Source organism: Rutidosis leptorrhynchoides, chromosome 10 (assembly GCF_046630445.1).
Source record: "Rutidosis leptorrhynchoides isolate AG116_Rl617_1_P2 chromosome 10, CSIRO_AGI_Rlap_v1, whole genome shotgun sequence".
Lineage (NCBI taxonomy): Eukaryota > Viridiplantae > Streptophyta > Magnoliopsida > Asterales > Asteraceae > Rutidosis > Rutidosis leptorrhynchoides.
In genome coordinates this window covers 151,474,580-151,485,305 of record NC_092342.1, presented here as the reverse complement: position 1 = coordinate 151,485,305, position 10,726 = coordinate 151,474,580, and the positions used below count along the sequence as shown (strand labels likewise).

General features: G+C 33.7%; 1 protein-coding gene across 15 annotated transcripts; it reads left to right on the top strand.

Annotated features, from left to right (window-relative positions):
* Positions 1–1,279: 1,279 nt before the first annotated feature.
* Positions 1,280–5,387, top strand: LOC139872222 (uncharacterized). Of its 15 annotated transcripts, none has more exons than XR_011766938.1 (8): positions 1,285–1,627; positions 1,725–1,850; positions 2,374–2,560; positions 3,064–3,130; positions 3,216–3,294; positions 3,846–4,002; positions 4,118–4,212; positions 4,381–4,660. XR_011766938.1 is itself a non-coding variant. In XM_071860064.1 (7 exons), exons 5-7 carry the CDS (start codon positions 3,866–3,868, stop codon positions 5,258–5,260), a joined length of 390 nt encoding a protein of 129 aa, XP_071716165.1. In that variant the 5' UTR covers positions 1,280–1,627; positions 1,725–1,850; positions 2,374–2,560; positions 3,064–3,294; positions 3,846–3,865; the 3' UTR covers positions 5,261–5,387. The 15 variants fall into 15 exon arrangements, 2 of the variants coding, with proteins under 2 accessions (XP_071716165.1, XP_071716166.1); XR_011766943.1 differs by having other exon boundaries at positions 3,064–3,141; XM_071860064.1 differs by lacking the exon at positions 4,381–4,660 and adding an exon at positions 5,185–5,387 and having other exon boundaries at positions 1,280–1,627; positions 3,064–3,294; positions 4,180–4,356.
* The last annotated feature ends 5,339 nt before the right edge of the window (positions 5,388–10,726 follow it).

Sequence of the window (10,726 nt, the reverse complement as noted above, 5' to 3'; positions counted from 1 at the left end):
ATCTTCAAAACTTGGTCAACAAAGTTTTCTGACTTTAAATGGTTGATCATTGAGTTAGTAAAATGGGTTAAGATGGAACTTTAGAATATGCAATTCTAATTAGCTATTAACCAAATTGAAAAACTTATTTAAACAAAGGTAAACATGGTAATTCAATGATGTAAATTTAAGTTGCGCATGAAGGAATGAGAAGTTGTACTAAGGCAGACCCATCTTTAAAACTTGGTAAAGAAAATTATCTGATTTTAAGTGCCTGATCTTTATGTTAGTAAAATGGGTTATGATGGAACTTTAAAATATGTGATCCTAATTGTTGATGTAAATATTACTTATGCTACATGGTATTTACATGATGAATTGTCTATTACTATTTAAGTTGTATATGAAGGAATGAGAAGTTTCATTTATTTATTTATGTTTGAAATGTCTGGAAATGCATTACAGGATGATCCATCTATTAAAACTTGGTCAAAAAAATTCACTCACTTCAAGTAGCAAATCTTTGGGTTTGTAAAATGGGTTAAGATGGAATTTTAGAATATGCGATTCAAGTAGCTAATCTTTGGGTTAGTAAAATGGGTTAAGATGGAATTTTAGAATATGCGATTCCAATTAGATACTCCCTCCGTCTCATTCCAATAGTCCACAGACAAAAAACATTCAGTTTTAGGAAATCCCACTAACTTCATTTCTCCACCAATGAAATATCTTCTCTCTCCAGATCCACCAATGAAATATCTTCTTTCCTTTCTATTTATGAAAGTGGACTATCAGAATGGGACAGCCTAAAATGAAATACTGCCCTATTGGAATGAGACGGAGGTAGTACTACAGTTGCCCAACGTGCAAAATGAAACTTTAAAGAAACATACCATATCTACAATGCATGAATCACGATTTGAAAAGCTCATACATAATCCGGTTAGCAAAACGATAATGTCTACAACAAATAGCAGTCATTCATTTCAATGAAGATAAAAGCATGATACCTAACATTTGTCCAACATAGCTATTCGCCCAAAGTACTCCTCAAACGAGATAACAACTATGGGCTACGACAACGCAAACGAACTTCCACCTCAAATAAAACAAATTGAAGGGACAACTCACACATTCTCATTTAACTTCAACAAAAGCAACCAAGGACATCCAGATTTCATCCATATGTACTCCGGTTACCCTTTTAAATGTATGCTACAAACGTTCACCAAAATCTGTTGCAACGCGCGCACCACAAACCAAGTATATACTAGTTGGCGTAACTACACTACAATTTTATTGGCTAAAACCACTTAATTTTACTGTTATACTGTTTATCTCCCCTAAATCTCATTTTCTCATATTCTTCCTCTTTTCCACATTCCTTTATCAACCCCACCGCCACCAAATCCGATTCACCAACCTTTTCATCCTCTCCCTGTCTCTCTAATTATCAACGCGGTGGTGTGATGGTGGCGGTGGTGGTGGTGGTGGTGTCGCAGCTGTAAAAGTCGAGGCGGCGGCAGGCGACAAGGAGGCACTAATGGCGATGGTGGAAAAATTGAGCGACGATAGTGAGGTCAAAACAAACAAACGTCTTACTGATTATTTCTTGAAGTAGCCAACAGAGAATAAAACCCCAAAATCTGTAAGTTCATATTCTTTCTAATCTAGGGTTTCATGATCTGCAATTGCCCTAGGGTAAGGGTTAATTAAGGTTATTTTGTTATTGTTGTTCTAAGCAGGGTTAATTAGGTTTTTTGAACTTTGTGAGTACACCTTAACTTCTTAGAGGATGCATATTGAGATAGAGATTGTGAACATTGACTGCTCATTGAACAGTGAACGCCAACATGTCATCAACTTGCAAAGTGCGTATATTTTAACATAAATACAAGTTGCCTCTCAAATTTGATCATTTTAGCTGTAAGTTTTTGAGAATTAGAATCTCATTTGTCAAACGTACTTCAAAATTGTATAAAGTGGCTTAGTCAATATAATCTTATATATACTTTTTAGATGCATATTTATTTTATGTTATTTTATTTTATTCTTAAGGATCAACTCAGTAAAGTTTATTTTACGACAAATTAGACAGAAATTGTCGATTTAAATTCTAAAATTTGTATATTATATATGTTTGATCCAACAATCATACTATGAGAACTTAATCAATTAGTAAAAAAGGTAAGTGATTAAGTTAATGGAATTATGCATCATTTGTTTCGTTGATGTTTTGAATCTTTTTGTTCTAAAACATGTGACATCATATTGGATTTAGAGATTATTGTGACACAGAAAAAGTTGGAAGCTACAACGGTCAATCACCTGGATGGCCTATGTATAGTACTTAAAGGAGAATCAGGGGCCAACAAGTTGTTGTTGTTGTTGCAGGTTGGACTGCACAAATGGAGTACGCTTATAGTAATCATACCAATGTTGTTAAAGCAGATTATCCCAAAGTGAACAAATCAAAGACTAGCACGTTGGTTGGAAAAGATATTAAAAAGAGCTTTAGTTGGATCATGAAGCAAGAAATATTCAACAAACAAAACGGAAAATACCAAATTAGTCAAAGAAGGTACTTTAAATTGCAATATGTTTTCTATTTCTTTATTGGATTATTGACAATTCAGACCAAAACAAACTATCTGTTCATTACCAGATTGCTTATAGAATATAATAATTAGTTACTAACAAGCCTCATCACAAGAAGTTAAAGGTATCGATTTTAGTATAACATTCTTATTCTATATTCTATTACACAAAAATACATGTCATGAACAAGTTTCTGTTTGACTATTCACATAGAGTATTGTCTAAGCATTAACGTATTATTGAGTTGCATAAGTACGTACACGTATTTTTGAGCTAAGCTTATAGCATACATAAGTACGTACACGTATTATTGAGTTAAGCTAAATTTAAAGTTTATTAATATCTAACTTTTAACCAAAATAATTGTATCCCTTTTGGTGGACACAATAGGTCAATTTTGTATAAGTTAACTGATTATAAGATTTTTATAAACCAATTTTTCACCATTTATCGACATGTAACTTTACTGAAATCTTTGGGCGCCAGGTGGTGTTGCTGGCCTCGGAAAGTGAAAATTTTCTACACTATAAAATTGGGGAGCTTCCACATACGGGTTCTACACACGTATATATATAGTTTGATTATTATTATAGATTATAGATACATGGAGAATGTATATGTTTTACCTGTGAAACCAGATGAAAGCTGTACCTGAGGAGCCATGGTGATTTGAGAGCTTTGTCCAGGTTCGGCATGATCTGGATCAACTTCATTAAGGTTAGGCATACTTGAGTGCAGTATTGGTTCATTTCGATTATCCGACTTTGCCTTCCGATAACCATGTGTTTATGAATGGGGTATAAGCTCAAATAGTGACGCACAAAAAGGGTAACGTATTATCCTTCGAACATTGAGATGATAGAACATAGTAATAAATAAGGAGACACAGAGTAAAAAAACAATGGTTTTGCATAAGTTAAAAACATTGAAGATCCGATCCGCACCTTGGCAAGGCAACAACCCGATGACACATAATTTGTTCAACTGTGTGTCTTTGCAGCCATGACGGATCAGATCTTCTTTTTTCCTGAAACCTCAAATTTAAGATCTGAGCCTATTATATTTGGTTAAACAGTTTAGTGTAATTTTTGATTTGTTATTTGAGCTGATCAAAACAATGAAGGTCGGTAGTCTCAGTTTGTGTTATATGGAGTACTCACCCGTCGTCGTTTTGTAGTGTTGTGCTGTGGTACTACTACGTTCTTTTTAATACTCGGAGTGAAAAATTGAATTTTATGACTTATGTTGAGTTTTATTATATGTTGCAGGTGACTAACGTTTGATTCGAATGTGCAATTATCTTAACGAGATATTGTCTTTGATGGAGGTGGTAGTTCAATTTATTTGTAAAATGATCTTATCTCTCATAATCTCGGTGTACCTGTTTCAACTACATTTTCATTGTTTGAAGCAGCTGTTAACCAGGTTAGTTTTTATGACTTAAGAGCTTGGTTTCAATTTGTTATTGGACGTCAATTATTCTTATTATATGTAGCATTTTGGGCTTATTACCCAATTAGTTGTGTGTCTGTATTTGTAGGCACTTCTCATTAACTTCAGCCAATGTTGCTGCAACTTCTCATTGTATTCGGTATTTACCAGGTGGTGCTTAAGGTGTTCCAATTGTGTCCCAATGTACTTCTCTATTTTGTTTACAGTTTTTCTACCAACATTTCTTATTAATATAGCTGCTGAAACTGATGTTGCTCTTGCTGCTGTTGTCACTGTTGCCGCCTTTGCTGGTGCTGGGGCTGCTGCTGCTACTAATGATGATGTTCGGTATTTTCGTTTGCTTCACCTCAGTTCTCTCTTGCTGTTTACTATCACAGCGCAAAAGCTCATTGATATTAAATTTCAATTTGTATATTTATAAACATGTAACCTTTTATAATCAACACCCATTAGTAGTAAATGTTATTTACCATTCGAATACGTTGAAGAATGTGCTGTTTTTGTATACAAACACATGCTCAGAAGTTTACTCAACAGCAACCACCGCAACGCGCGGTCTGAAGTTTAACTAGTTATAAATAAGATTTTGCGTAAAACAAACTTTATGTTTTGAAAAATCAGTAAACGAAGTAGCCAAATTTGATTATAAACTTGTTATGGATCTTTAGCTTTTTAATTTAGTAGGTTTATATGTGATGTGAGGCTCCTTCATGAAATAAGGCTGAGCACATATGTGAGAGTGTGTATACACTCCGAGTCTAATGAGAATGAAGGACGTGATAATCATGAAAATCGGGTGTTAGGAATATAATTCCAAAGTAATCAATAGATAGAGTTTTGACTAATATGGTTCTTATTGGTTAAGCTTGATTGTAAGGTTAGTGGTACGGAATATAAATACCACTATACCACTTAGAATAGCTAAGTCTTCACTATTTCACACATACACTTACACATTCAAGTGTGTGTTTTCCCCAAACTCTCAAACACATTAAGAGACTTGTGATTATATGTAATATTAACTTGATTAATATTAGGTTAATTGTTGCGTTATTTGTGCAAGTGTTTGCAAGTAAGTAGATTATATATGTATATGTATAATTATTTGATTAACTAAGCGTAAGCTTACCCTTTGTTGTTGTTACCTTTTTATAGGTATCGTTTGTTAAGGAGAAGACTGCTAGTTGCCATACTAGCTGCTTTTAGGTTGATTGAGCTGATGATGGGGTAGTTTTCGGATATTCGGTTGCTGATTGGGGATTTGGCAAATCTCTGGGATTATGCTCTTAGTATCGGGTTGGGTTATAAAGTCCTAACTCGCCAAAATGTATATTTGGGTCGAAATTACACCGTTGGGGTCGTTAACTCAAAGTGTAAGTATTTTTAGAAAAATGATCATTAAATGTTGTTTTTATGATGGGAAATGATCACTTTCATAAGTTTTACCAAAGTTTGACCTATAACTTGTGATTTCGAATACAAACTAAGGTATTTTCAGTTCATATTCTTAAAATTTGACTCGATCCAAGGAAGTGGCAAGTTGAACCAACAAAAACGGAGTTGTAATGAAGAAACTACGACTAAAACAAGATTGGGTATCCGAAGCTAGTTTAGCTACGAAACTATTTGGAGAAAAAGTAAATTAATCATATCTTTTCTAATTAATATGATATTTTATATATAATTACTTATGATTTTATTTTATATATTTCAGGACCACCCGTAAACAACACGAGAAGATTAATCATAAGACCTCATGATTGTACGCAACACGTCATTTGACAACACGGTACTTTATGTACGCAACACGTCATTTGACAACATGGTACCATGGGTCGAGATTAATTCTGATCAATACGAATACGATGGGGTCTTTATTTATTTTATTTAAGCAACTAATTGTGGACCACTAACATCGGACTGCTAACTACGGACTAAGAAAATATTAAAAGTATATATATATATATATATATATATATATATATATATATATATATATATATATATATATATATATATATATATATATATATATATATATATATATATGTAACGATTACTTAAAAAGAAAATATGTTGATATATTATATATATGGTTAGGTTCGTGATATCTATCGGAGACCAAGTCGAATTAAATACCTTCAAGACAAAAGTGAGTTTCATTTGCTCCTTTTTTAATTGCTTTTGCAATATATATTTTTGGGCTGAGAATACATGCGCTGCTTTTATAAATGTTTACAAAATAGACACAAGTACTTAAAAATATATTCTACGTTGAGTTGTACCACTGACATATTTCCCTGTAGCTTGGTAACTACTACTTACATGGGTATTGTAAACGCGAATCCTGTTGATAGATCTATCGGGCCTGACAACCCCAACCGGACTGGACTACCAGTATTCAACGGTTGCACAGTACTTCGTTTTGGTGACTACACTTGGTACGGTGTAGTGAGATTTCATAATAAAGGGAATATGCGACGATGATTAAATGTTAAGTATGGTTACCAAGTGCTCAACCACTTAGAATGCTTTACATACACTTGCGAGTGTATTATGTTTATGATTATGAAATCTTGTGGTCTATTAACATATTGAAATAATTGTTATGATAAACCTATGAACTCACCAACCTTTTGGTTGACGCTTTAAAGCATGTTTATTCTCAGGTACGAATTAAGTCTTCCGCTGTGCATTTGCTCACTATAAGGACATTACTTGGAGCCGATCATCGCAATGGGACCAAATGTTGATGACTTCGTCCAGGTGGATTAGGAGGGGTCCTTTCAGTTGGTATCAGAGCGGTGGTCATAGCGAACCAGGTCTTGTATTAGTGTGTCTAACTAGTATTTGTGAGGATGCATTAATGAGTCTGGACTTCGACCGTGTCTACATGTCAAAAGTTTTGCTTATCATTTCTAGTAGAAAATCATCTGCTTATCATCCTTAGGAAATTACCTGCTTATCATTCATAAGTCTAGACACGTTTTACTGCATTTACTGCATTGATAGTGTATAGACGAATTCTTATCTTAGCATATCTGTTATTGCGAACTTTGACTGATATCTTTTAAACGATTCTCCGTAATTTACGGGATTTTGGTATTATATATACATATGTAAATTATGTATTGAAGAGTACCAAATCTAACTCCTATAATCTATTCCATACCAAAAATTCATTTTCCCCATTATACAAGATGGATTCCGCATCTAGTTCGAATTCTTCAAATTCCGACAGTTATGCCGATATGGATTTCCATTCGGGCTCCGAAAGCAGCGTCACCGGAATGGATCAACCAATTTCCCATCATCTATTCTGGATGAATTGGGGATGGGTTCGTAATATACTAAATCACTGGAGACAAGAAGAAGGTGATCCATTCCATCCACCAAATTGCCCTCTTGGCGATGAACCTGAAGCACTTACCGGTGAACCTATTCGAAACACCATTTTCTCTCTCATTTCTAGAGTATCTCGTCACGATTATATACTATCCCATATTACAAATCTTGTTCATTCGCGTGACGGCTTTGGAGAACATGGTGCGAAGGTTGCAAACACCAGCAGCAGCACCAGCATCATAATCAACACCACCATCAATAACATCAACAATACCATCATCACCACTAACAAACAACATCCGCATCACACGTCTCGACATCATAATCTGTCCCATAAACATCAACATCATACGCACCATAGATACCAAGGAGTACCAACAATAATGAATGATGAAGGATTGATCCATAACTTCATTGATATTCTGCGAAGAATATGTGGTTTCAAAAAGTTTTAGAGATTTCTTATTCTAGCTCAAACCGAAAAGCAAATGAGATTAATATCATATTAACTCATTAAATTCATGATTTCATCTGAAGAAAATATATATGTATATATGTTTTCATAAAGATTGTAATTAAAAGTTCTTTTGTACAAAATATTAATGGTGAAATTTTTTTTTTAACGGGTAGGTAATACCCGAGGAATAATTAGATTTCATTTTAATAAGTTACATTGTACATTCGTCGAAGCTGATTCAACAGTCATTTACTATCCTATTTACAACCACCGATATACGTATCCGTTCACCGCAGAATAACCATATTCATTCAATTTCATATTTGGATTTTGACTTCCCAGAATCCAACAAGTGGCATATGAAGAAAACATATGACAAAATAAAATCTGTTAGAAACAAACAAATTAACTATGAAAAATTTTGTTAAGAATTCACGCTAACTGTTCCAGCTAACTGTTCCTAGCTAACTGATTACATTTTATTTATCGCAGTTTATTTATCGCAATTTAATTATCGCACTTTTATTTATCGTCATTTAATTTCTGTAATTATTTTATGCACTTTAAATATCGGGACACGTATACAATGTTTTGACATATCATATCGACGCATCTATATATATTATTTGGAATCACCATAGACACTCTATATGCAGTAATGATCGAGTTCTCTATACAGGGTTGAGGTTGATTCTACAATAATATATATAGTTTGAGTTGTGATAGAGTCTGAGACGTATACGGGTCACGACACGTATTAATTAATTCGTATATTATATATTAAGCTATATATGAATTATTGGACTGTTACTGTAGACTATCGACTGTGGACTAATGACATTGGACAATTAAAATAAATTAAAATATTGATTATAACATATGAAACTAAACATTTCTTCAAGATTGCCACTTGATTTCATCTTAAACCTCATTGTATCTCGACGATTACAATCAGTGTTCAAATCTATCATGATTCTTAAAAACACCTCAATCGAGAGGATAAACCAACCGCACTTCATCTACGGAAGAAAAGATTGATGCATATAGTTATGCACCTGAAAAACCCTCAGAAACTGAGTAAACGTTTGACACGTATCTGTTCTAGTTCCTTTGACATTGTTATTACCGAAGATCGTTTTGCAATCCCTTTCCAAAGTAGCTAATTTTGGCACAGCTCCAGCAAGTCATCTCCGACTTTTCATCCGAAACAACTTTATTATGACCGCGATATATATGCGTACGCTTTATTGTTACTGGGGAACCTTTTATATTCTACAATATTACCATCAGCGATTAATCATTCTAAAAACACAATTCTCCTGAAACTACCTCGGTTTGATAACCGATGACCCAGATCAGTTAACTTTGAAAATGCTAACGAAGCAGCATGTTGTAGATGATCTTAATGGCCAAAAGTTTGATGATAAAGAAAGGAGTGTTAGGAACGCTAGATAGAAAATTTAGTACCGAAAAGCGGATTATGCGAAACTATGAAGAAAGACGTGGACAAATCACAAAGAATAAGTTTGCCCTCAAAGAATCCAAATGATTCTGTGCCTGCTGAAATCGTTAGCAAACATCTTATTTCTCATTCTAAACCTTCACAGACAAATCTTCTTCATCATCCATTGATATTAGAAATTCTAAGATATTATCGTATGTTCTATTATAAATATCCTCCATATTTCTGGCGATATTTTCACAACTATTCTTATCTGAGATCATTTATCTCTCCGTAATATCTGCAACATAAAAGAAACTGTGTTAGTTTCTAAATTCTGAAACCTTCGAGTTTAAAATATGAATGTTTTGAAGTAGTGTTGGAAACTGAAGCATGAATTAGTATCATATAATGACACTTGATCAACGTGATTATATTACAGTAATTCATGCTGAGTTTCTAAATGGAACATAATGATTCACAGATCATAACGTCATCATGTGCCATGTTACACAACTCTTACATTCTACCCAATCTCCAAACATATTAAGAACATATCTCCTTGATAATTCTATCTTTTCGGACATTCTGGTAACTTACCAAATCAAGATCGTTCAATTACTATTTCCTTCTTAGAACATTAACTATGTTTATTTCAAAATCCATACCTACGAATTCCGGACCATTATTCGCTTGACTCGAAGTCGGGAAGAGGAAACAGAAGTATGGAACTGTTGAATATAAAAGAAAATATAAAGCTCGACAATAATAAATAAATTACAAACCGTGTATATCAATACGTATTGCAACGTAAAGGCTCGGGAGAATTAACAATACTATAACCCCAAGGTAATAGTAGAAATAAATAAAATCCTCCGGAGGTAGATGAAAAAGAAGAATGACGGAGATGAAAGTTAAGAGTATATCCAGGATCAGTACTGGATGAAGCATACTGATAAATATTTTAAAGTATGAATTGATGGAGGAAGAACAGAAGGTATGAGTTGTAAGGAAATGAAGGGAGGTGGATTTATAGTAAAAGATCCGACAGAGCAATCAAAATAGATGATCGCATTTAAAGCGGATTCTAATTTCCTTGATTATCGAAGAATCAAATCTCATTATGAAGATTTTACTCCAAATCTCTTGAACTTGGAAATCAATCCTATCCACGTCAAAAGATATGACGAATCTATACTTACTCATTTCACCCTTTGGTGATAGCCTCACTCGTACTCTTCACAAAAATCAAATTTCTTTATCAATATTACTTGATGATAATAAAACTCTAATTTTCAACTCGTATACGTCATGAAAACATACTTATTGTCAGCCATGACCATCCCATTCAAATTTCGGGACGAAATTTATTTAACGGGTAGGTACTGTAACGACCCGGATTTTTCCGATCATTTTATACTTATGAGATTAATATTTACATAAATTAAACCTTA

Bases quoted from the DNA above. Each gene is read 5' to 3' on its own strand.
- LOC139872222 (XM_071860064.1), top strand. From the start codon at position 3,866: ATGTGCAATTATCTTAACGAGATATTGTCTTTGATGGAGGTGGTAGTT. The intron at 4,003-4,179 runs GTTAGTTTTTAT...GGTATTTACCAG, and splicing joins TTGAAGCAGCTGTTAACCAG to GTGGTGCTTAAGGTGTTCCA. The intron at 4,357-5,184 runs GTATTTTCGTTT...ACCTTTTTATAG, and splicing joins GCTACTAATGATGATGTTCG to GTATCGTTTGTTAAGGAGAA.